The sequence below is a fragment of the Nothobranchius furzeri genome, chromosome 16 (assembly GCF_043380555.1).
Source record: "Nothobranchius furzeri strain GRZ-AD chromosome 16, NfurGRZ-RIMD1, whole genome shotgun sequence".
NCBI lineage: Eukaryota > Metazoa > Chordata > Actinopteri > Cyprinodontiformes > Nothobranchiidae > Nothobranchius > Nothobranchius furzeri.
The window spans coordinates 28,157,295-28,182,949 of record NC_091756.1 but is presented as its reverse complement, the minus strand read 5'-3'; the positions used below and the strand labels follow the sequence as shown (position 1 = coordinate 28,182,949).

Sequence of the window (25,655 nt, the reverse complement as noted above, 5' to 3'; positions counted from 1 at the left end):
TCTGTGGACTTCAGGTTGGGCTCTCCAATCTTTGGTTCTGAGGTCACTGAGATGGTTTAAAAGCCCAGGCCCCAGGGCTGGATGTGATGCACCCAGAGTTCCTTAAGGCTCTAGATGTTGTGGGGCTGTGTTTGTTAACGCAGATCTGCAATATCATGTAGACATCGAGGCCAGATCCACTGGATTGGCAGACCGGGGTGGTGGTCCCCCTATTTAAAAAGGTGTGGGGTGCAGGGTGTGTTCCAACAACAGGGCGATCACACTCCTAAGCCTCCCTGGTAAAGTCTATTCAGGGGTTCTGGAGAAGAGCATTCATTGGATTGTCGAACCTCAGATCCAGGAGGAGCAATGTGATTTTCGTTCTGGCCGTGGAAAACTGGACCAGCTCCATACCCTTTGGGGAGTCCGGGAGGGTATGTGGGAGTTTGCCCAACCATTCTACATGTGTTTTGTGATTTTAAAGAAAGCGTTCGACCGTGTCCCTTGGAGAGCCCTGTGGAGGGTGCTTCAGGAGTACAGAACCCTTTGATACGGGCTGTTAGTTTCCAATATGACCAATGTCAGAGCTTGGTCCGTATTGCCAGCAGTAAGCCGGGGTCATCTCCAGTGAGAGTTGGACTCTGCCAAGGCTACCTTTTCTCATCAATTATCTTCATAACTTTTATGGACTGGATTTCTAGGCACCGCCAAGGTGTTGAGGGGAACCGTCTTGGTGGCCTAAGGATCAGGTATCTGCTTTTTGTCAATGATGCAGCCATGTTAGCTTAATCAGATCATGACCTCCAGCTTTCGCTGGAGCGGTTTGCAGCAGAGTGTGAAGCGGCTGGGATGAAAATCAACTCCTCTAAAACTGAGACCATGGTCCTGAGTCGGAAAAGGATTGAATGCCTTCTCCAGGTCAGGGACGAGGTTCTGCTTCAAGTGAAGGAGTTTAAGTATCTCAGGGTCTTGTTCATGAGTGAGGGAAAAATTGAGCTTAATGGTCAATAGGCGAATTGGTGCTACGTTTGCAGCAATGTCTGTCGTGGTGAAGAGAGAGTTGAGCCGGAAGGGGAAGCTCTCAATTTTTCGGTTGATCTATGTTCCAGCCCTCACCTATGGTCATGAGCTTTAGGTAGTGACCAAAAGAATGAGATCGCAGATACACACGGCCAAAATGAATTTCCTCTGCAGGGTGGCTGGGCTCTCCCTAGGGTGAGAAGCTCAGCCATCCAGGAGGGACTCCAGGTTAATGATAAATCCAAAAAAAAAATTCAAGATTTTTATTGGTTCATTACCTAACCTTACATTACATCCACATTTTTACAGATCACAGTATAGCAATGAACAGCCCCCACCATGCGTTATCCAGGTTAATGATACATTTCCTGCATTTATATAGCACCTTTTTAGGGTTCTGGCTGGGGAAAGAGAAGATTGGGCCACTCTAGGCAATTGGCCCTGCGACCTGACTTCAGGTAAATAAATACATGTTTATTTCCGGTTTCATTTATTTATTTATGCGTTTATTTATTTGTTTGGTTGTTTGTTAATCTTTTTTTTCAGTTATTCAGTCATTTATTGGAATTTTTCCTGCGCATGCGAAGAAGGTGGGCGTTTCTACCACAGGTCTTAACCATGATTGGTCAGCTACGAGTCTGTGATAACCTATCAGCTACTAGGAATTTTACACAAACTTCCTGACTCTGCTAGAATCTTTACTTTTCTCACAGTTTCTCACAAAATTGCATGCTAAAATGTCTTTGTATCGGAAAACACAGAAGTTGACCTTTTTGTGTCTGAACATTTAGAGGATGTGGCTTGATTGAACAAAACCAAATTTTTTAACGTTTAGCGTTTTCATTGTTTGTCACAATTTAAGTTTAAAAATATGCTCACAGCTGAAAAAAATACTCAAATTAAATAATACTTGTTTAATAATGATTAGGACCATCTCGTTTTTTCTCCTAAAACGTGACTTTTGTCAAACTTTCCGCGCATGCGTAGTTCATTCGGCGTGACAAGCACGATGGCAGAAGAGAGTCCTTTGCTACTTTCTCTGGTGGAGGAATTTGTCTCCGGACAACAAGACAGCAAGGCAAAGGAGGCAGCGAAGGGTATACAAGTCCTCTTTATACTTAGTTAAATTTATTAGGGGACAACTGTGCCAGAAACTGGCTGCTGAGGCTGCGGACACGCGCTTTGGATGCGCAACATGGCATGAACGTTAACCAAGCTAACCTAGCATCACAACATCCTGTGCTGGTGATACGAACTGTTGAAATAAAGCAGGGTCGTTTCAGCGCTGATCTTCACATTTGTCAATTTGACAACGTGCTGTAAATAATGTGTTTTGTGTTAAATGACGACGGGTCGTCCGGGGTGTGTAGCCTGCTAACTGCTGTTTGTTTGTAGCTACCCCCTCTCATTGAACCATGTGAACCTTTGAGCCTACAGCTGGGTTTTCGGATGAATACTTAGTTATCTGAGTGTTTGCTTGTTGTTTGCTGTGTCGTCAGTGTCGTTAGTTGTAGTCCACTAAAACTACCTTCTTCTTCAGGGGTCAAAGATGGACAGTTCACCATGCTGCAGCTTGTGGAAGCGCTTGGGTGAGTTGTCAGCAGCATCACAAATAAACAAAACAAAAGCAGAACCATTCGTGCTTTTTGTTACACTGTAATCTCAATGTTATAAAATAGATGATTGACATATGTAAATACAAAAATGTTGAAAGTGTGTATTGAGGGAGGTAGAAGCTATCTAAACCTATCTAACTCAGCTTCTCATCACATCTTTAAAGTGAAAATGTGTAGTTTTCACAATTAACCTCTAGAAATATCCGTTAAAATATTGTAAATGAATTCAAAGATGCCCGGTTGATGAAAATATTGGTAGTTTCATAACATATAACCATAGAAGTCTGTTCTAAAATACATGGGAGCAGTCAAAGTCTCTGGGCGACGCCATATTGGACGTCATGTTTCCTTCTACGGAAGCCCGTGAGGACAGATTGCATTTAGTGATTTGTAACAAATGGTTACCAAACTTCCACCATTTATAAATATTGTTGTTTTACACATACAGTGGGGCAAAAAAGTATTTATTCAGCCACCGATTGTCCAAGTTCTCCCACTTAAAATGATGACAGAGGTCAGTAATTTACATCATAGGTACACTTCAACTGTGAGAGACAGAATGTGAAAAAAAATCCATGAATTCACATGGCAGGATTTTTAAAGAATTTATTTGTAAATCAGGGTGGAAAATAAGTATTTGGTCACTTCAAACAAGGAAAATCTCTGGCTCTCACAGACCTGTAACGTCTTCTTTAAGAAGCTTTTCTGTCCTCCACTCGTTACCTGTATTAATGGCACCTGTTTGAACTCATTATCTGTATAAAAGACACCTGTCCACAGCCTCAAACAGTCAGACTCCAAACTCCACTATGGCCAAGACCAAAGAACTTTCGAAGGACACCAGGAAAAGAATTGTAGACCTGCACCAGACTGGGAAGAGTGAATCTACAATAGGCAAGCAGCTTGGTGTGAAAAAATCAACTGTGGGAGCAATTATCAGAAAATGGAAGACATACAAGACCACTGATAATCTCCCTCGATCTGGAGCTCCATGCAAGATCTCATCCCGTGGGGTCAAAATGATCATGAGAACGATGAGCAAGAATCCCAGAACCACACGGGGGGACCTGGTGAATGACCTGCAGAGAGCTGGGACCACAGTAACAAAGGTCACCATCAGTAACACACTACAACGGCAGGGAATCAAATCCTGCAGTGCCAGACGTGTTCCGCTGCTGAAGCCAGTGCATGTCCAGGCCCGTCTGAAGTTTGCCAGAGAGCACATGGATGATACAGCAGAGGATTGGGAGAATGTCATGTGGTCAGATGAAACCAAAGTAGAACTTTTTGGTATAAACTCAACTCGTCGTGTTTGGAGGAAGAAGAATACTGAGTTGCATCCCAAGAACACCATACCTACTGTGAAGCATGGGGGTGGGAACATCATGCTTTGGGGCTGTTTTTCTGCTAAGGGGACAGGACGACTGATCCGTGTTAAGGACAGAATGAATGGGGCCATGTATCGTGAGATTCTGAGCCAAAACCTCCTTCCATCAGTGAGAGCTTTGAAGATGAAACGTGGCTGGGTCTTCCAACAAAGGAGTGGCTCCGTAAGAAGCATTTTAAAGTCCTGGAGTGGCCTAGCCAGTCTCCAGACCTCAACCCCATAGAAAATCTGTGGAGGGAGTTGAAAGTCCGTGTTGCTCGGCGACAGCCCCAAAACATCACTGCTCTCGAGAAGATCTGCATGGAGGAATGGGCCAAAATACCAGCTACTGTGTGTGCAAACCTGGTAAAGACCCATAGTAATCGTTTGACCTCTGTTATTGCCAACAAAGGTTATGTTACAAAGTATTGAGTTGAATTTTTGTTATTGACCAAATACTTATTTTCCACCCTGATTTACAAATAAATTCTTTAAAAATCCTGCCATGTGAATTCATGGATTTTTTTTTTCACATTCTGTCTCTCACAGTTGAAGTGTACCTATGATGTAAATTACTGACCTCTGTCATCATTTTAAGTGGGAGAACTTGCACAATCGGTGGCTGACTAAATACTTTTTTGCCCCACTGTATACCTCTTCACTCATGATGAAAGGGAAGATGATGTTCTTGTTATTTTGCTGGAGGATGCACTCTCAGGGATTTTTGACCCGAATGGCCATCCATTGGTAAGGTCTTACTTGAACACAAAAGTAATGCTTGCAATCATTTAGGTATGTACTGCCCCCTATCGCCAGGTAAACTACACATTGTCACTTTAAGGGAGAGCCCAGACACTCTGTGGAGGAAACTCATTTCAACTATTTGTATCTGCAGTCTCATTCTTTCTCTCGTGAGTGACCATAGGTGAGAGTAGGAACTTATATCATCCGGTCAATTGAGAGCTTTGTCTTCCGGCTAAGCTCTCTCTTAGGTACAACGCCCGCATCACTACAGATGCAGCACCAATCCACCTATCAGTCTCACGCTCCATCTTGTGAACAAGACCCTGAGATACTTAAATTCCTCCACTTGGGGCATGACCTCTACCCCGACCCGCAGAAGGCATTCCACTCTGACTCAAGACCATGGTCTCAGATTTAGAAGAACTGATTCTCATCTCAGCTTCTTCACACTCGGCTGCAGCTAGAATTCCTGTCCATAAAAGTTATCAGAATCAGAAGGGCTTTATATCCATATGTGCGAGAATCACAACATTAGGAAATTGCTGTGGTACTCGGTGCAAAAAAAAAAAAAAAAAGAAAGATAAAAGACGCCCTGAGAGACGCGGTCAGACTACTTCTCCAAATCCACAAAACACACATAGATTGGTTGGACGAACTCCCACACACCCTCCAGGACCCCCTAAGGGTATAGAGCTGGTCCGGCGTTCCACAGCCACGACAAAAACCACATTGTTGTTCCTGAATCCGAGGTTCAACTATCTGATGGTTATATGATGTTTAGGGTTAGTTTTATTCCAGATGGAACGGGACGCACCTTCCAGAAAGCTCTTTTTTGTTTCATCAGTCTAAGGAATACTTTCCCAAATATCATCCAGATGTTAGTTTTTTTAAATAAATGTGAGACGGGTCATTGAGTTATATGTATATATATATATTTTAATAAATGGTTTTGGTGTGTTACTGGGATGTGTTTGGTGATCTGTAATGTGTATGTGAGACAAAAAAGCATAAACATATGAAATCTGTTAGGAGGCACAAACTTTTGCACAGCGTTTCTAAATGATGATATTAACCAGTCGCTTTCAAATGTCTGACTGGTTTGTGTTCCTAATCTTTAGTCATTAACACGATCTCTAGCATGTACACTTTTGCTAGCAGTACACAACAATAGGCTGTACTTTTCTAAATCTAGCTCGCTGACTGAAACTACATTACTTGGCCTTATGCTCCGTTATCAGCTCAGCTGAATTAATGTTTTGTTTCTGTTCCTGTTGTAGTGGAAGCCTGACGAGTTCTCAGCCTCACACTCGCGCGCGAGGAGTCCAGCTACTCTCAGACGTTTTACAGGAGAACTATGCAGATCTCACAGAGAGAGAAGGTACCCCTCTTATGACGTCGTCCTCTCGCTCACATAAAGCACACTGCTGGTAATTAGGAATATTAGGAATGGGAGAATAGAAGGAAAGATTGATCACTTTTCTCACCCCCTCAGTGGAGGTGCTGATTGCCTTCTATGAAAACCGTCTGAAGGACCATCACGTCGTCACGCCGCCTGTTTTACGGGGACTTCAGGCATTGGTAAGTCCATCTGAAGTAGATTTGCAGTAGCCAAAGACCTGCCTGGCTTTAATCAATTCATTTAGATCAGAAGGAGTTGCAGAATTTTTGGTCTGTTAAGTGTGTGTTTTTGTTTGTCCCAGACAAAATGCACAGCACTGCCTCCTGGCTCTGCCGTCTCGATGCTCAGGTCTGTGTTTCAGGACGTTCATGTTCAGGTGAGGCTCACACACTGTTGCACAACAGTATCAGCATTTATGTAATGTTTCACACAAGCTTCCCAGTTTGGGTGTTGTTAAATTTCACCTCACTCTTTAAGGTGACCTCAGGTACCAGCGTAACTCCTGACCATAATGCTGTTCCTTCTTACTAAATGTGTTGTTAGGTCATTTTAAGTGTTGCCATTGTTGCTGCGAGCTCACCTCAGTTTGTCTCCCACCTGCAGTCGTTGATGCTCACAGAGAGAGGCTGCGTCTACAACATGCTCATCAACCTCATGGAGACGAGAGAAGCAGGTAAGAAAAGGGAGAGCTGGATCACCTATGAGGAAATGCTGAAAGCATGTTTTCTGTAACGTAAGGGAGTTTAGAATTATCGGCAGGGTTTGCAACAATAGAAGTTTGAGTGTGTGTACTTCTAAAAGCGTTGCGTTTGGAGTAAAGCTATGAAACAATCAGAGGGGGGAGCTGAAGCCATTTTCAAACAGTTAGGTTCTGATGTTGCTTAGACCTCACTATCTAAGTGCTTCATTGTGCTTATAGTTTATATAATAGAAGGTATGTCAGGATGCTTGGTGGTGCAGTTGGTTGCTCTGCAGTGCAGGTTCAAATCCCAGCTGCAGCCTTTCTGCAGGGAGTTGGCGTGTTCCCTCTGTGCAGGTGTGGGTTTTCTCCGGGTGCTCTGGTTTCCTCCCACAGACCAAAAACATCTAGGCTGGGTTGATGGAAGACTCTGAACTGTCCCTAGATGAGACACAGAGTTTTTCTCTGTGTTTCTCTGTAAAGGAGACCCTGTCCAGGGTGTCCCTCACCTCTCACTCCATGGAGTTAGACACCAGCACCCTGTGACCCTACGGAGCAATAAAAAGTTCTCATGATTAGTGTTGTGCATCAAGCATCGGTTGGAGCTGGGACTAGCTGTCAGTTTTTCCCAGATTCATTCAGTTTTTAACATTTTGATTCCTAGTTTTGATTTGCAGACTAGACTAGAAGAAGAATCTGTGGCGAAAAAAAAAAACATGTTCTGCAAATTCTGCTCAACACCTTTCAGAGCTGATCACACCAGCGGTCCTACTCTGCAGCCCACAGAGACCCTGAGAGCAGCATCGTGTCCCTCCTCCCTGTAAACAACAGTCTGCTGAACTTTTACTGCGTGATGTAAACTTTAATTCCTCAGAAAAAAGTACGGCGCAGTGGAAGCTCGTTAAAACGCATCGGTACAGTCAATTTAATACAAGTTTTAAAGAACAAACCGGGCGGTGTGAGGTGAGTTTGTCTCACTGCAGAAATAAAAACACACGGAGCGTCAGCAGTCAAACGCAGCCGCTCACCAACACTCGTCCGTGTGAGCGTGAGCGTCAGAAGGCTGAACAATAAGCTGTAAAATAATTAGTCATCATGCTAGAGCAGCTTTCCCTGTGGTGGACCACACCCGGTTCTGGCCAATAGAAGCCGGTAGGGATAATAAATAAATAAAGATAATAATAAAAATATCTCACAAAATGCAAAGTTGTGAGATTTTTTTCTTTTTTGAACTATTTAGTCTTTGGAGAGTTTTGTTGTTTACATCTGTTAGATTAGTTTGGACAGCAGCTACGTTTAAGTTCCAGTTTCCCTTCTGACTGAATGCTGCTGCAGCAGGCTGGTGTGAACTCGGTCACCCTGGACATGATCATCCTGAGAGGTTTAGGTGAAAGCAGCTGGAACTTTCTGGTTATGTTGGAGACATTTAGCCTGAGGCGTCTTCAGTTCCCAGACTTTGGTTGTGGTCAGAAACAAACACACGGATTGTGTTTCAAGTCTTTTTGTTTCTTTCTTGAAAACATGCTTTTGCCTAAATGAAGGTGATGTTGTTGTTCATAGAATTAAAATTCATGTCGAAATTCAGATTATTTCATCAAGTAAACCCTGTGGTTAGCTGGCTCATTTAAAACATGTAGTTTTTTGGATCCTACCACTTGAAAGAATCAGAATCGGAAATCTTTAGGAACCAGAATTGAAACAAGGAATTAGAATCGGAATTGTTCAAATTCAAACGTTGCCCAACCGTAATCATGAATGGATGTAGAGACAGGCCTACGAATGTAAATAAGGTTTATGTCAGTGGTGTCCAAAGTGGGACACACAGGCTATTTGTAGCCCTCATGGGGATTTTGAACAGTCCTGGGTGGTTCTGATAAATAATCCACACTTGTGTAGCTCCTTTCAGAGTCAGAGGACTCCAGAGCTCTTTACTCTACAGTGTATCACAGAGAATTCAGCTGATGGAGAAAATAGCTTCAGACGACAAGATTTAGACTCTTATTTCCTGATATTTGTCATCTCACATCTGATTGGATAACAGCAACACATCTCTACCACTGACTCTGCTCTACAATGGTAATGTTTCATCTCCACAAATAGCACAAGCCTGGAGGAGTTCTGCTGTCTGGTGGAGTTCCTAATGCTAATAGTTAGCTTCTACTAGCCAAAACGTTCTCAGCTGTTTCCTGGGAGCTAAACCCACAAGTTATATGTGATGTTTTTTGTTGTATTATTTGTGTTTTATAAAACAAAAATATTTCTGTAACAAAATTTTGTAACATAAATTGACTGAAGTCTCTGGAGCTCATGCAGCAATATTTTATAAACATTTAAGCTTCTGTGAATTTCTGCAGGAATATGAATAGATTTCTGCATTTGGTTATAGTTAAACTTTAAATAACAATATTTTACAGCACTAATGTAATGATTGATGGCGGCGTTAACACGAGAAACACGCTTTAGTCTTGGCTGCAATTAGACTAGCTGTTAGCCCATCAGTCTTGTCAGATTTGAACTGTTTCTCTGAACAGAGGCTGTTCAGTAAGCTGTCCACAATGGGACATTATATGTCCTTTTTAAAAAGCTTAATCAAAGTGGCTTTTTTCTGCTTGACGTTCCATCAGAGCTGAAAGGTTTGGGAGCCGACTTTGTTTTTGGATTTGTCCAGTCAATGGACGGAGAGAGGGATCCCCGCAACCTCCTGTTAGCCTTCCAGATAGCCAACAACATCATTCTGGGAGGATACAGTCTAGGTGAGGATCTTCTCACCGCACCATCCTCTGTTCCTCTTTTATTGTCACTGTTTCACCTTTTTACTTTCCCAATCAGGTAAATTCACAGAGGAGCTGTTCGAAGTGACGTCCTGCTACTTCCCCATAGACTTCACCCCTGTAAGTTCCTGTTCACTCAGCTGGTTGAGCTCATCACAGTTTGTTGCTGTCAGGCAAGACACTTAACCCCCCTTGCCTGCTGGTGGTGGTCGGAGGGACCGGTGGCGCCAGTGTATGGCAGCCTCGTCTGTCAATGCGCCCCAGGGTAGCTGTGGCTACATCGTAGCTCATCCCCACCAGGGTGTGAATGTGTGTGTGAATGGATGAATGACTGATTGCGTTGTAAAGCACCTTCAATCAATCTATTTATAGAGCGCCCTCCACTGCCTCTGCGGAAGCCCAAGGCACTGACCATGACATAGATTAAAATAAAAACAGATTGATAAAAAGTCCTAAAAACCACATACAAACATAAAAGCATGATGGAACACACACACACATATATATGTTAATATATGTATATATACTCTATGCCACATAGAGGATTTCACCTCGATAACGATAAATGGACGATAACTACAGGTATGCGCAGAAACAAAAGTTGTCCACTAGATGGAGCTGTGGCGTGTTTTAGTTGAGTCACATTTTTACATGACTCAAGGTGGTGCAGCGTCTTAAAGGTACATTAACGCTGCCAACCTACATACATCTTTTAATTTCTTATTATCAAATTTATTGACATGGGAACAATTATCTCGATAAGAGTCAGAAATTTAGATAACGATACATTTTTTATTTATTGCCCAGCCCTATTATATATACATCAGAGAAGGATAAGAAAAATAAAAACAAGTCACATAAAAGCCAAACGATAAACATGAGCCTTCACGTGACTCCTGGCCTGTATTTGACTCTTGAAGACAACAGGTGAGGGTGACTGTTTGATGCCAAGTGGCAACTCATTCCAGAGGGATGGAGCCAAGACCGAGAAAGCCCGATCTCATCTAGATCTGTACCGGGATTGAGGAACAGTCAGTAGCTCCAGCTCAGCCGAGCGTAGAGATCGTGAAGGGGTGTGACGTGTTAATAATGCTGCAAAGTATGGTGGAGCACCACCATATAGAGACCAGAAGACAAAGCAAAGGACGTTCAATAGACCACAGGAAGCCAGTGTAACAATGCCAGCACAGGAGTAATGTGCTGAATTTCCTCGTCCCTGTCGGCAAACGTAGGGGGTTCCAGGACTCTAGAAGGTGCTATATCAAATACAGGCCATTTACCATCACTGATGTTGGCAGAACAGACCGACTCTGGAGCAAAAAACTAAACCGTTTAGCGTAGGGATGGACAATATATCGGCATCAATGTCGGTATCGGCCGATTTTAGTCATTTTTTAACATATCTGTATCGGTTTGATAAATAAAACCGGGCCGATATTAACGACCAATATTTTTTCCATCTTGTCTTCATTTGTTTGCCTGTTTCAGAGGGTGAGGGGGTGATGTGTCTATGTTTAGTCATGTGAACAGTGAATGAAATCATCTCAGAACCATAAATGTGTGTGGTGTGTGTACATAATAATGTAAATTTGGCTTTAATAATTTTCGTTTTATACAAAATTACTGATTTTAGAAGCATTAATGTCAGTATTTCTGCATCTGCAAATATCGGTTATTGGCCATAGCAGTGATCTTAATATTGGATATCGGTATCGGCCCAAAAATGTTCATATCTGTGCATCACTAGTTTAGAGTCAAAGAGCCTCACACACACGCGATTGCTCTCAGGATTCTTTACTGTTGGAGGACACAGGACTGATGGGAGCACTCATCTTTTTTTCTTCAGGGGCTCCAAACAATCAGAAAATTATCCGTCATTTAAAGAGACTTGCATTCCAGTCTCTGAAGCTTTAGCAGAGCACGAGCCAAAACAAATCCTACACACTAGTTTCAGATATTCAGTAGATTCGTAATAAGTGAATCATTTTGGTTCATCTGATTGTATTTGACATTTTATCACCACTTGTTTAAGCTTTTCTTGGGTTTAATTTCCTGTAAATTATCTTGTTTTTTTCCTCTCTCTTCTTGTGACCACCTCTCACCCTCTCCAGCCCCCCAACGACCCCCATGGCATCACCAAAGAGGAGCTAATTCTGGCTCTGAGGACCGTCCTCACAGGGACTCCCAGCTTTGCAGAGGTGGGGCGGTATCGTGACATGACGATTATTCATTATGGTACAATTTCAGGATCTAAAAATGTTCTTGTCCATTTCCAGTTTCTGTTGCCACTCATCATTGAGAAGATGGACTCGGACATTCAGAGTGCAAAGCTGGATTCACTGCAGACTCTTGTGAGACTGACTACAGCCGCAGCTTAGAGAAGAATAAGCTAAAGTAAGATGAAATGTGACTTTTATGATGATTTGTCATCTCTTTATATTTGATCTGTTTCAGGCTGCTTGCGGGTCAAAATATGATCACAGAGACTTGGCTGAATTCCTCCAGGGACTGTGGACGTCACTGCGCAGAGAGGTCTGTAGTGTTTTACAAAGTTTGAGCCGTTTTAGTTTAACCCTGGCTTTCCAATGGATGCATAACCATTTTAGCCATGAGCACCTTTCCTACTGGGAGTGTTTCAGGTGCAAACAGCAGCAAAAGAGCTCCACACAAATGGTCCGCAAAGTCACTGAAGGACCGGAAATTGCAAAACCACACATTAGATTTCAGATAGATGGCAGCATGTATCCGAAAAGGTCTGTGGTTTATTTCCTGTTTGCCTCAGCTTTGGAGGTGTTACAGGTAATGACGTACTTTTACTAGTTGATCAACTGAAAATCTGCAAGTGACTTTTATTTTGAAAGTTTCTGGATGTTTTACCCTGCTTTTGTTCAACTTCCTGTCTGACCCGATCTGAACTGCTGAGCTTGACATGTTCTGGAAGCGTAGTGTATAAAAAAAATTGAAGTATTCACAGCATTTCTGGGACGCTTTGCGGCCGGTGGAAACACCCATCCACTATAACAGCGGCTAATTGCTTCGTACTACACTTCGCTGACGTTGCGTGACGCTTACACGTCTGGTGGAAAGGCCCGGTGAACAACCCTTTTTTTCCACCCATTCAATGCTGCAAAAACTATAATTTAACCTCTCACATATTTATTTTTTTTCCCTTTTTGTCCCACATAAAAGTTTCAGATCAGCAAACACATTTCAGTGTCAAAGACAACCTGAGTAAACACAAAATTGAGTTTTAGATGATTTTTCACGCTGCCATCCAACCAGACGGGGGCTGGGCAATAAATTCAATATTTATCATTATCAAAATTTCGACTTTTATCATGATCGTTTTTTCCACAATAATAATGATAATAAAAAATGAAAAAGGTGTGTGTAGGTTGGCAATGTCCCTTTAAGATGCTGTACCACCTTGAGTCATGTAAAAATGTGACTCAACATAATGCACGTGACGATATATGGTGATGTTGATTTTAGGCCAAATTGCCCAGCCCTAAACCAGACTGTGCCATAAATAGTAAGTAAGTACATTTTTTTTATATATAGCACTCATCACAGACATAGAAACACAAAGTGTGCTTCACATAAAACAAAGTCATAAAATCATAATGATCTCAAAACAGAAATAGATTGACATCAGAAAACATAAAATTATAAAATTTCATAAACAGAAACAAAAGCCCCATTCCCACCTGTACCGGGTCGGCCCGGGCCGGGTAGCATAGGTTGTTTACATATCTGGGTGGCCTGGAATTTTCCCGGGCCAACCAAGGCTCATTCTCGGCCCTCTTCCCGAGGGGTACTGCTTCAGGCCGACCAGGGCCAACACGCCCACTGCTGACAGCAAATTCACACCTTCCATTAGAGCAAGCCTCTGATTGGTGGGTAGAATCAGCCCACATGGGCTTAAGGCAAGGATGTGTGGAATCAACCGGGCCAGGCTGGGGCCGACTGGGGCTACCCGGCCCGGGCCGACCCGGTACAGGTGGGAATGGGGCTAAATAGAGACGTTACTGTGAAACCCAGCCTCTTCACTGGTGTGTGTGCTCTCAGTACAGCCCCGTCTCCGTTTCCTGCCTGCAGGTGTTTCAGACATCCAGTGAGAAGATCGAGTCAGCAGCCCTCACCGCTCTCACCGCACTCACTTCCTGTCTGTCTCGCTCAGTGGTGAACTCTGATTCTGAAGACACCCTCATCACCCTCCTGGATCTGGTTCTAACAGGTGAACCAGTTCTTTAAAACGAAGGCTCCTTTTACAGGCAGGGTTTCATTAAAACCGTCTAATTAACAGCAGTGCAAACATCTTTGTGACATTTTCCCAGACTGTAAACATCATCTGTGCGAGCCCGACCTGAAGCTGGTATGGCCCAGTGCCAAGCTGCTACAGGCTGCCTGCAGCGCCTCCAACAGGGCGAGCCACATCATAACAGCTGCTGTCATGCCCTCTCTCATCGAGCAGTACAACAGCAGAACACAGGTCAGACCGAGAATCCGTAGTCATGTGTAGAGCTTTGCTGTTGTCATGGTTACTGAGTCATAAGCTTCTCTTAACAGTGTTCTCATAGACGTACGTTGTTGGAAGTGGTGCAACGATTCATCAAGTCAGTGAAAACAAACACGTCTTCAGATACCGGTGAGTTCATCATTCCTCTGATTTAAAGTTGAAACCGAGTTTATTTCATTCAAATAACAAACACTGATAAGACTCTTGAATTTTCACAAAGTAATCACTAGATTTACTCTTTCAGCACCTCGTGATTCACTTTGATTATAGGTCAGAGGATTGCAGTGTGATTATTATTCAGGCATATTTCCACCCCTCCCACCTTTTTATTGTCAAATCGATGTATTTGTACAGACCCAAAAAGAGTGCATCTCCAATAGAGCTGTAATTGTGGAGAAAGATCTGAGCAATAATGTTGATCAAGTAACTGAAGAGTTACTGCTCGCTCCCATAAAGGAGGATCAGTTTTGGATGCACTAGTCAACCCTGCTGCAACAACGAGCTAACACTAAGTGAGCCACAAAGTAAAAGATCCACCCTGTTGGACAAAAAATATTATGATTTACAAGTCCATTAGCAACAAAGCCAGGTCACCATCAGTCCGTGATGTCGTAGCCTCCTTTAGCTCCCTCAGACTAGCGTAGGCTGCACCAAAGTTCACTCTGGTTTTAGCTCTTTGCTTCAGCTCCAAAGACATTTTTGCTCTCTTACTTTTACTTTCAGGGTCCTCCATGATGCCAACAGTAAACTGTTATTGCCATAACGGCAGATAGAGACCTCCCACTAGTGTTCCAGCCTGACCCATTAAACGGGTTCTGCTGGTTCTGGTCAGCAGAAGGCTGTCTGATGTGATGTGGCTGAAGTTTGTGGCTAAAGTACCACTGCAACCAGTTTGAAAGCAATGGTTTAGCGTGTTAAAAACCTTTTAGTGTTAAAATGAACAAAATCTGTTCTTATATTTAAATCAGTTCAGAAACATGGACATCTTCCAGGGATTGATGGGACTTAAATCGCATGATCAGGCTCAGCCATCTCACACCAGTGGCATGGATGTAATTTTCACTTTAGAGGTGGGGGGACACGGGGGAGTGTATCTACAGTATGCTCTAATGGGAAACAGGCTTCAACACAAACGGTTGTTTTCCGCTTGGTCCTAGAGCTCAACCAGTGTCAATTTAATATAATATATATATATATAATATTTTTGGATGGTAAAAAGTGCAGGGGTCAAAACTTGACTTTGGAAAAAGTGGGGGGGGGGGGGGGGCCCATCTCCCCCCCCCCCCCCCCCCCCCCCCAGATTACGTCCATGGCTAGTGGTCTGTATAAAGATGCACATAACTTGTACCCATCTCTGGTGTTTGTAGATGAGAGTGTGCTGTCAGCGTACAGAGCTGCTCTTTGCAGCATGGTGTTTTCTGCTCTCTCCGAGAGTAATTCCAGTCTGCAGATCACTGCTACCACCGTTCTCACCTCACTGATACAACATAAAGGTAGGACCCTTTCATATCTGACTATCTGGGCTGATCAGGAGTCTGAAATGTTTCCTTCCTGTTGCTCAGGCCTGCTGTTAGACTCAGATGTTGGTCTGGCTGTAGATCACCTGACCAGACTGTTGCTGACCGAGGAGGACGAGAGTGTCAGGTCAACTCCCGTTGGGCAAATTTTAATGCCTTGGTGTTTTTTTTTGTTTACTTGATCCTGTTTTGGTTATGTTTCTACTTCCAGTTCTGCTGTTGTTGAGTGTGCTGGAGCTTTAGCAGAGCTGCATCCTGCAGCCCTCATCACTAAACTGATCCCAAAGCTGAAGGAGGAGATGTTTTCTGGTGAGCAATGTCAAGAAATCGGAAAAAATAAATTAGAAATTTTCTTACATTTTCTGTTGATTATAATACACTTTTTCATCTCCTTTGTTCAAGATCCCAGAGAAAATTCAGAGATGAATTCCCATCATGCAATGCGCCAACGTTGTTTGTCTGCTCTGGCTGCCGTGTCCCTCCAACCCAGTGTGGTCTTTGAGAGTACACCTGTCCTCCTGCAGGTCCTCAGTTCAGCACACACAGGTAATCTGTCTGTAGGCGTTTTCTATCCTCTAATGCAGGGGTCCCCAATCCCGGTCGTGGAGGGCCGGTATCCAGCAGGTTTTGTGGTTTTTCTGCTCCAACAGACTTGATTCAGTGGTTGAAACACCTGTTCAGCAGCTCATCAGGCTCTGCAGAAGCCTGTTAATTAGCTGCTGATTGAAATCAGGTGTGTTGAAACAGAGTTCAAACTAAAACATGCAGGATACCGGCCCTCCAGGACCAGGATTGGGGACCCCTGCTCTAATGGATCTGTATTTATGTTTACCAGACTGGTGTTTTTAACACACAACATTTTCTCAGCGTGTCTCTGAAAAACCAAAAAAACCATCTGATAATCAGGATCATGTTGTTGCTTTCAGATGGGGCTCGTTTCTCTGTGGACGAGGTGGTTCTGGCGTGCCGCAGCCTTCAGAGGATAGCCGAGCAGGTTCAGGACACTGAGGAGACGGGGCGATGTTTCCATGATAACATCATCCCACGCCTACTGTCTTTAGCTCTCCAGGCTGCGCTGCAGAGTAAATAAACTTTAAATTCTTCCTAAAGACATTTAAAGTCCACCAATATTATTATTATCTTTTATAAAACTGCAAACGCCAAGATCCCTGTTTTTACTTGTCATCTTTTTAAATATGATCTGTCATTCTGAGTTTAACATGCAAGCTAAACGGGAAAATAGTCTTGTAGCTTTTTTCCCCCTGGAGTAGCTGCCAATAGAAAATGGACAGAGAGACACTCAGATTAGAAAAGCCAGTTGATTACACGTCATAATGGCAAATTAGCATTCATGGACTCATCCATTTTGGCTCCTGACGGGGAAGGCTGTTGTTGGTTTAGCACCCTGGAGAAAGTAGAGCATGTCTTGGCTAGTAGAAGCTAACCATTAGCATTAGCAACTCCACCTCATGGCAGAACTCCTTCAGGCATGTGTTATTTGTGGAGGTAAAACGTCAACATTTCAAAGCAAACAGAGTCAGTGGCAGAGTTGCATTGCTGCTGGCCAATCAGAGGTGAGATGTCCAAGTTTCAGGAAATGAGACTAAATCCTGTTTGAAGCTCAGCTTTGACGTGGTTCACTCCTAGTTCCTGAAACAGGCGCACCAGAGCTTTTTTCCCCACAGAGATTGACCCACAGAAGTAATGAGTATAGAAATATAGAAAAATGAGTGAACTTGGTCTTTAAAGTAGGAGATCATCATGTAAAATGAACACGCTGTACTTTGTAGATGAGGGGTCGTCTGGTCATCGAAGTCCCCTGACCGAGGAGGTGTTTCTGTCTGCGCTGGTTCCTGTCATCAGCACTTCCTGCTCCCGGCTGCAGCCCAAGTCAGTACAAACTCCATCAGAGGGGTGGTCGATGTGTCAGACACGCTTAATAACATCAGATGTTGCTCCTCATGTCATTTTCTGAATGACACAACTATTAAGCATACATTTACCTGTTATTTCAGCTGTCTATGTCTATTGTTTTAGCTTGTAATGGATCACAGATCCCTCCACCTCCCAACCAAGCTTCACCCTCCCACCTGGAAAATTCTCTAGCTGATTTTCCTTTTTTAAAATGGTTTGACATTAATGGTGAAAAGGGTCTTTATTTGAACTAATCTGAGTTATTTGAACAGACATATCCGGCCGTAGAAGCTTTAATCTGTTGTGTTTCTCATTTGCCGATCATAATCACTGATATAATTTCTCTGCTCTAGTTTTGTCAGTGCCTTTGATTTGTTTGTGCAGTCTGCTTTAGAAAGTGAAGTCCCATGTGGTTTCCTGTCGGGTGGTTTCATGTCTCCAGGTTGGCAGGACAGACGGCGGCGAGGGCGGTGTCTCTCTTCCTGGATGGCGACGTCTCCTTTCTGCCTGATAATTCCTTCCCCTCACACATTCAGCTTCTCACGGTGTGTTTCCGTGTGTTGTTTTTTTTTTCTCCATTATTACAAAGGTGTATGGTTAAGGAGGTGTTGATGTTTTTCCCCAGAAGCAGCAGGAAGAGTCATGGAGTCGGTCTCAGCTGGTTTGTCTGCTCATGGCATGTGTGTGTTCCTTACCTCGCAGTGTGAGTCTCAGTCCTGATGTTAGTTCAGATAACTCTGAGTTGGGGTTTGAAGTTTGCTGTTCTGAAATGGACGCGTTACGTTCAGGTGGAGGTGCCCCAAATGGAGAGGTTGCTGTTCCAGCTGGAGGAGCTGAGCTGCAGCTGCAGCCACCTGCTGTCCTACACATCTGCTGCCAAGTGCTTCGCAGGCCTGATCAACAAGAGGCCTCTGGGTGTGTCTGTGTGTTCATGGTCCGGTCACATTTTCTGCACCTGTAGCACACCTCTTTAAGTTAAAGGTTGTGATGTCTGATCTGCAGGTAACTCCCTAGACGACCTGATTCAGACAACAATGAAACGAGTGTGTAGTGAGTTGGGCTGCACCTCCTCTCCTGTGCGCATTCAGGCCTTCACCCTCATGACCTGGGTAATAATCACCTTTATTTCTCATTTTTAACTTCTAGTTCTTCAAGCCTTTACAACTATTTGCCCATTTATTTACTTTGAATCCAGGGAAATTGTTTTATCACAGAGTCTAGTGAGTAACTGCACTCCTGTTCACATCCATTCTAGTTTTTACAGCTGGTTCCAGTTTTTGTTCAGTTCTGAATTATAATTGTTAGAAAGTTGGTTATGAAAATGAACTTGGTCCGGAAAAACAACGTTTCCTCTGGATTTGTGAAGAAGGCTTCATGGAGACGAGGAAAGTCCAGTAGCTCCTGGACCTGTAAAGTTTATCCAGCTGCAGGGTTGGACAACCACCTTGTTGTTGTGTAGCGTTGTGGTTTTATGCTCTTTTATGAAAGAGGAACCATGCTACGTATTAATTCGGAATATTAATTTTAATAAATCAATAACCAAATTTTATATTGTTCAGAAGACTCAAAGGTTGTTTTCATCCATAAACTGCCGATAATATCTGAGTGTCTGTGTTTCAGTTCAATGAGGAAACCAGTTTGACGTTTAAAAGTTTTAATTCTTCAAATTAAACTAATGATTTTGAAATTGACAAACAGGAAATACAATCAACATTAGTAACTTTGTGGGACAATCTCTTTAACAGTTGATATGCTGTTCTGGCTCAAATAGACCTTCTGATGAATTTATGAAGATTGAGAATGTTGTGATGGTGAGAGTGATATGAGCTGGGATGGGTGCGTGAGTGCATCTGATTTTGCTTCAGGAAGAACCAGGTGTCTGAGTGAAAAGTGATGGTTTGAATAAACTTAGGCTCTTAGTTGGAAAAGATGCATCAAAACGCTAAACACCGTGTTCTGTCTCACCGAATTCTTTTGGACCCTCTTTCGGATCCGGGGCGTCACCTTAGGATGTTTCATCCAGGGCACCTTGGCTGGCAGAAAAGACAAAGATGCGCTGCGACCCGGTCCAGAGTTGCCCTCGGTACACGTTGATGGTAAAGCGTTTTGTCGACGCGCTTTCTTAAGTTAATTCACTCAGAAATCAAAAGACTCGGTAATGAGTCTGCGTTAGAAGTTGCGATTCAGCTATTCTGCCTGGCGTGGCAGAAACAGCGTGAAAGGGGGGAAGAACGAGCCAACAGGCTCTGCCCCCCCTTTGGTTTTCAGGTCTGTTCTCTCTCGTTGTCCAACACCAACTGACTCAAAAAAGACTGAAACTTACCAAAAACCTCTCTTCTCAAAGCAAAAACATGTGCGTCATCAAATGTGTCTGGATTTTACTGTGGGAAGGTGTGTGTGGATGTTTGTGTGCTTGAGTGTGAAGGTCAGTACCAAACATTCAACATTATCTACTTAAGTGTGGATTCATTAATCCATTATAATTACCCCAAAGCATAAGAACCATTCATTTGATTAAATACATTTATAATGAGCAAAATGATAATGGTTATTTTTAACATTAAAATCAAGAAAAAGAAGTTTAAACTTTATGTTTTGACTTGGTCTGGGTACAACTCATGTAAACACATCTTCTGGTAGACTGCAGGTGGTTGATGTTATGGTTTCCTCCCAGACTCACTGGCGTTCAGGTCTTAATCTGTGGGTGAAAGTTCTCAGCGACCCAGCTTTGACACAGCTGAGTCCAACACCACCTTTGTGATAGAAAACCCATATTTCCTCACGTTACAGTTGTAAGACTTGTTCAGGAATGTCAGCGGGCAGGTGTGAGTTCGTCTGCAGCCCAATGAAGAGACCTTAAGCCGGGCGTACGCTGTGTGACTTTTTTACTTTTTTGAGCCGATTCTCCACTCGTGCAGGAATCCACAAGATCGGGGCGAGTTTTGCGCTGAGCGTCGTGTCGTGTACAGGGGGTTACGAGAGGCGATTAACACACGTGACCAGCTACCGATCAGCAATCGTGAGCTCGCACGGACTTCTGGAGTGTTTGATATTTTGCTCGTTCCTCCTGAGGGTTGAAGCAGCGCAGCGAGCGGCTGCGACCCAAAAAGTACCAGAACCGCTCACGGCGCATGCGCAATCCTGCATCAACACCGCTCGCCCGCTATTTCCCTAATAAACACGTTGTTTGTTTTTATTTCTAAACGTCTTTTTTACACACATTGACAAAGATTGTCAAGAAAGCGTGTTTGTCGTGTTCATGTCAAATTAAACTGATCACAAAACACAGATTTACTTTCTTTATTTCGTTTTCCTCATCCAACCCCCATAAATCCCTGTGTGTCCTCCTGCAGCACTCCCAAAGGACAACAGGCAAAACAAGACAAAACAGTCTGATGTGTTGTGTAAAAACTGCTATTTTTAGCATATTTTTAGGTCCGACGTGTTGCTACCAGACGTAACAGTGTGAGCAGTCAGGTCGCATCAGAGAACTGGGTCGTACATTGTGAGCACATGACTCGTGAGATCTGCCCTGCGAGGAAGTCGTACAGTTTGAGCTGAAGCTTGAGTGCTACGAGTGAAAAAGTCGCACAGTGTCCGCCCGGCTTTAGGAGGATGGGCTGGTCATAGAAAGGGCAGTGAAGAAGCCACTTCTCTCCAAGGGAACCATCAGGGACAGGCTGATGTTCTGTTAAAGGACCAACGATCAGGCGGCTGGGGACTGGAGGAAATTCCTTCTGATTACTTGGGAGCTTTTGGCAAAAGGATCAATCCTGTGTCCTACAGTAAATCACCCTGAGACCATTCATGTGGGAGGGTGCTTCTCAGCCAAAGGAGTGGACTCACTCACAGTTTAGCCACAGAGCAGCCACGAGTAAAGAACAGTACCCAGACATCCTCCCAGAGGAACTCCTCCAACCCTCCATCAACAGCATGGTCACCAACCATGTCTTCTCCAGCATGATGGCGCACCGGGCCTGAAGAATGTCAGAATAGAGTGGATCAACATTTGGGTCCGGGTCCAGAAAACTCCAGACCATAATCCCTCTGAGAACTTGTAGTCAGGAGGACAAAGAAAACCCCACAAAGCATTAATGATGAGGAATGAGCTCCATCGGTCTGGATCTGGACCAGAAGATGTCTGACAGCACGTCAGGGTGAACTACAGAGTTGAGGAAGGACCAGCACTGTGGAGGTTTACTTGTAATCGTACTAAAGTACCCATCAGACAAAAAGATTTAAAACCCCTCAAACAGCAAACTTTGGATAACCACCACTTGTGTCATGGCTGCACAAGAAAACATTACATTCTAGAAAAAGGCTTTTAGAGATACTTCTCCCTGCAGAAGACTTGCAGTTTGGATTATTGCCTCAACCTTGTTTGCAGCAGCAGGAGAAGCAGTCTCTATACAGCCAGGATGTTAGCTTAGATGAAATTATCGTTAAACCTGAGCCTTGGTATCAGTAGCACTATTCACACACAGTATGTGAATATTGTACATGGGTATTATCGTTGAGACGACCTCATTAATGCTAATCGCCTGTCATGATGAATAAGGACAGATTGTGTCCATCTTTCTCCAACGTGTCTTGTTGTTTCCAGGTGGCGAAGGCTCTTCTCCTGCGGTACCACCCTCTCTTCTCACTATTAACTGACAAGGTGACATCGCCTCTCTTATCTGATCTTTTATTTTGTGTCTATTTGTTATTTGGTCTTAATAAAAACACCTTTTTTATGCTTGTGTTGACCTTTGCCCCGCCCCGTTCAGCTCTTCTCCCTGCTGGACGACCCTGATCTGGGTCCGATGGCAGCAGACAGCTTCTCCCTGCTGATGAGCGACTCCGCTGATGTTCTGAACCGCGGCTGCCATGCTGACGTACGCATCATGTACCGCCAACGCTTCTTCAGTGAGAACTCAGCCAAACTGGTCCAGGGCTTCAACGCAGCACCGCAAGGTTGGATTGGAGACATGCCGCCAGATGTTCCAGGTGTGGACTTCTGGTTGTGATGTGGTGTTTTTATTCTGTCCAACAGAGAAGAAGTCCAACTACTTAAAGGCTTTGTCCAACATTGTGAATGAGCTGCCGAAGCAGGTCCAGGTGTCTGAGCTGCCAGCGGTCAGTGTAGTTTAACAGGTCTTCTCTCAGTGAAAGCAACTAAATAACTAATTGTTATTATTTCCCATCCAGCTACTTTCTTTGATCCTAGAAGCTTTGACGTGTCCTGATCAGAGCGTCCAGCTGTCCACTCTGTCCTGCCTGGAGCCCGTCCTTATGAACCCCCCACAGGTCCTCATACAGCAGCTGGAGGCTTTGGTCAGCAGGCTGCTGGCTCTTCTCTGTAGTCCAGCTATGGTGAGTCACAAACTGGTCCCAGTGCTAGACCCAGACTGGTCCCTACAGCTGCTTCTGTGCTCAGAGACACATCCTTAACCATCTCTCCCAGTAAATGTCCGATCCTCCTGCTGTGGAGGCTCAGTGCAGGGGGGCGGTTTGGGTGTGTCCACACCCAGGCTGCATCCTTCAAGGACACGGCCTATCTGGTCCACATATGTCGGGTCCTTCGTCGACCAGATGGACCGAAAGCAAGCGGCTGTGAATTAGGACGGTCTAGCCTTCAGATTTATTCCCACCCCTACCTCGGTCACCTAGCAACCATGATGACCCGGAACAGGGGCTACAGAGAATGGAGCTCGACATTTTGCTTAGCTTTTATTTTAATCCTGGAGGAGTTACAGCAGCTGTACTTGCAATGAGAGCTCTGTTAAAGTTATTATTGTTATGACGTAAAAACCTTTCACATAAATGACTAAAACCCTAAATCTAACCGTTTGAACCCTAAACTGTTAACTGGAATTTTTGTCCACCATTGTTCGAAAAATCTCCCGTTTGGTCCACAATGCATCTTGGGATATGGTGGGCTGTGAAGGATACACAACACACTTGTGGTGTTCTTTGAATTTGAACAGCCTTCATTGTTGCGCTATGACATCATCAGCCATCAGATCCAGCTGACGAAGGATGCAGGCCCTGAATTGGGACACGCCCTTCATCTCTATAGATGTAAGGGTCTGTGCTTAATCCTGCTCACAAATGTCCTAATATCACCCGTCTGTTTTCTAAACGCGAGTTTCCAACAGCAACAGTGTTGTGAGCGCTCTTTTGGACGCGGTGTGAAAAGCTCTGGCTTTAGTGGGCCTCTGGGTGGGAGAACCCTCCTGTGTGTTTCCTGTATCCTGTCACCGTGGTACACGGATCTGATGCTGGGAGGCAGAAGTCTGAGAGGACAACATGATGAATGACTTTAAAAATTCTTACACAAATCAGAAAGAGTTCATCTTTGTTTGTTTCTCCCACCAGAAAATACGGATTGCCTCAGTACGATGCATCCACGCGCTCTCCCAGTTTCCTGTGCACGAGGTACCTCAAACATCTAGTCTCCTGTAGAAGTAGAAAAGACTAATCCTTTTATTCAACAAGCTTTGATATTGTAACAATGCAAAAGTAAATGTACTCTGGCTGTGTGTGTATAAAAACCAACCGTGAAGTCGAATGATTCACCTGAACAGAGTCACTTTTAGGATTCTGTCGTTTGAGACGCAGGTGTTGCCGTTTCGAGCGCGGGTGCTGCGAGCGTTGGCTCAGGCTTTGGATGACAAAAAGAGGCTGGTGAGGAGGGAAGCGGTTCATGCCAGAGGAGCGTGGTGAGGAGCAAACCCTGCTCTTTAGATTCATATCTCTTCCTCCTCCTCGTCCGTTCCCTAAGCTAGATGTTTATATCCTACAGGTTCCTCCTGGGAAGCCCTGGGGGGAGGTGATCTAGGGAGGGAGCACACTTGAGCACCAGGACCAAGGAGCAACGCCGTGTACTCTTGTGGATTTCCCATCCTCTTCCATCTGTTCTCTGTGTTCAGACATGTTAGGCTACATAGACTCACATCACTGGATGAGGCTTTGGTCTAATAATTTATCGGACCAGCGTGCTCTGTAAACTCTACATTTTGACATGACTAGGTAGATCACCAGTTGGAGCTAATTCATCAGACTTCTGGTTTCACTCCTTCAAACATGAGCTGTTGGTTAATTTAATTTGAGTGGTTTTCTTTCTCATTCTGGGACAGACAATGAGCCACACCTGAATGTTTATTAAGGGCGTGATCAGCTGAATGCTGTGATCTGAACTGGTTATTATTTTGCAGTGCTCCGATGTTCCTGGTGTTGTCAGAGCGTTGCTGTGACTCGTTGGGTTGATTCATGTTGAGGCACCGGCTTAGAACACCCTCAGGGTTCAGGAAATACCCAGAATCTTCAGAGCAGAGGGTCTCAGAACCGACGGGATCGGTTCCCAGATCCAGCATCTGGGTCGGGTTTGGCTAGAGGAATGATTCAGCTACCATCTCTGATCAGCTCTAGTTAGGATCTACCACACGCTGAACAAGGACGAGGTTATATCAGACTCTTAGTTTGTGATGATTATTGAAACATCTGAGTGTGGATGTCATCCGTGGGTTTTTTTTCTTCAGGACCACATTAGACCAGTTCAAAAAGTGATATTTTTACCAGTTAAACATGACATAAGTTTTTCTACACTAAAAGCAGAATCCATTTTGGAGTTGGTGAAAGCTTTTTTATGTCTGAATATTAAAGAACATTTTCATGTTTTGTGTGTTTTGTGCACAAGGACAATAATAAAACTTTCAGGTTAAAAACTATAAAATGTTAGAAAACAAATGTTCTCTTACCAAGCTTTTCCTAAGTTTCTGAAACGTGTTTTTTAGCGGTCTGGTGGAGAAACATTAAATTTATCTGTGAAGAGTTCCATATCCAGCATGTTTTAGTTTTAACTCTGCTTACTGATTTCAATCAGCAGGTAATTAACAGGCTTCTGCAGAGCCTGCTGAGCTGCTGAACAGGTCATTTAACCTCTGAATCAAGTATTTAGAAGCAGGTAAACCACTCAGATCTGCTGGAGATCGAATACTCCTGGTTCAGGGTTTTACAGTGTCGCTCTCCAACGAGGGCTGATCAAAGATGGTCCAGTCAGTAAAGTTAAATTAGACTTTTTTTCTTTGTGATTTAGAACCTGAAGTTTGGGTTGGTCTTTAAATGAACTCTGTGCTTTTCACCGGCT

At 43.9% G+C, this 25,655-nt stretch overlaps 1 protein-coding gene across 3 annotated transcripts; it reads left to right on the top strand.

The window, feature by feature from the left end:
* The first annotated feature begins 1,964 nt into the window (after positions 1–1,964).
* mms19 (MMS19 homolog, cytosolic iron-sulfur assembly component) lies at positions 1,965–24,539 on the top strand. Of its 3 annotated transcripts, none has more exons than XM_015963632.3 (31): positions 1,965–2,096; positions 2,540–2,588; positions 6,003–6,103; positions 6,218–6,303; positions 6,426–6,500; positions 6,728–6,797; positions 9,428–9,556; positions 9,633–9,694; positions 11,686–11,772; positions 11,851–11,925; positions 12,029–12,106; positions 13,673–13,811; positions 13,912–14,066; positions 14,144–14,222; positions 15,461–15,586; positions 15,656–15,737; positions 15,822–15,919; positions 16,013–16,156; positions 16,537–16,692; positions 17,401–17,500; positions 17,967–18,069; positions 18,153–18,227; positions 18,313–18,439; positions 18,527–18,633; positions 22,128–22,184; positions 22,294–22,480; positions 22,560–22,642; positions 22,715–22,879; positions 23,885–23,944; positions 24,128–24,228; positions 24,312–24,539. In XM_015963632.3, the coding sequence occupies exons 1-31, from the start codon at positions 1,979–1,981 to the stop codon at positions 24,340–24,342; spliced, it is 3,105 nt and encodes a 1,034-aa protein (XP_015819118.2). In that variant the 5' UTR covers positions 1,965–1,978; the 3' UTR covers positions 24,343–24,539. The 3 variants fall into 3 exon arrangements, with proteins under 3 accessions (XP_015819118.2, XP_015819117.2, XP_054605019.1); XM_015963631.3 differs by having other exon boundaries at positions 18,150–18,227; XM_054749044.2 differs by having other exon boundaries at positions 18,150–18,227; positions 24,122–24,228.
* Positions 24,540–25,655: the final 1,116 nt, after the last annotated feature.

Excerpts from the sequence above, each read along its gene's own strand:
- mms19 (XM_054749044.2), top strand. The coding sequence starts at position 1,979 with ATGCGTAGTTCATTCGGCGTGACAAGCACGATGGCAGAAGAGAGTCCT. Across the intron at positions 18,070-18,149 it reads CACACATTCAGCTTCTCACG|AAGCAGCAGGAAGAGTCATG; the intron begins GTGTGTTTCCGT and ends GTTTTTCCCCAG. Across the intron at positions 22,185-22,293 it reads TCTCACTATTAACTGACAAG|CTCTTCTCCCTGCTGGACGA; the intron begins GTGACATCGCCT and ends CGCCCCGTTCAG.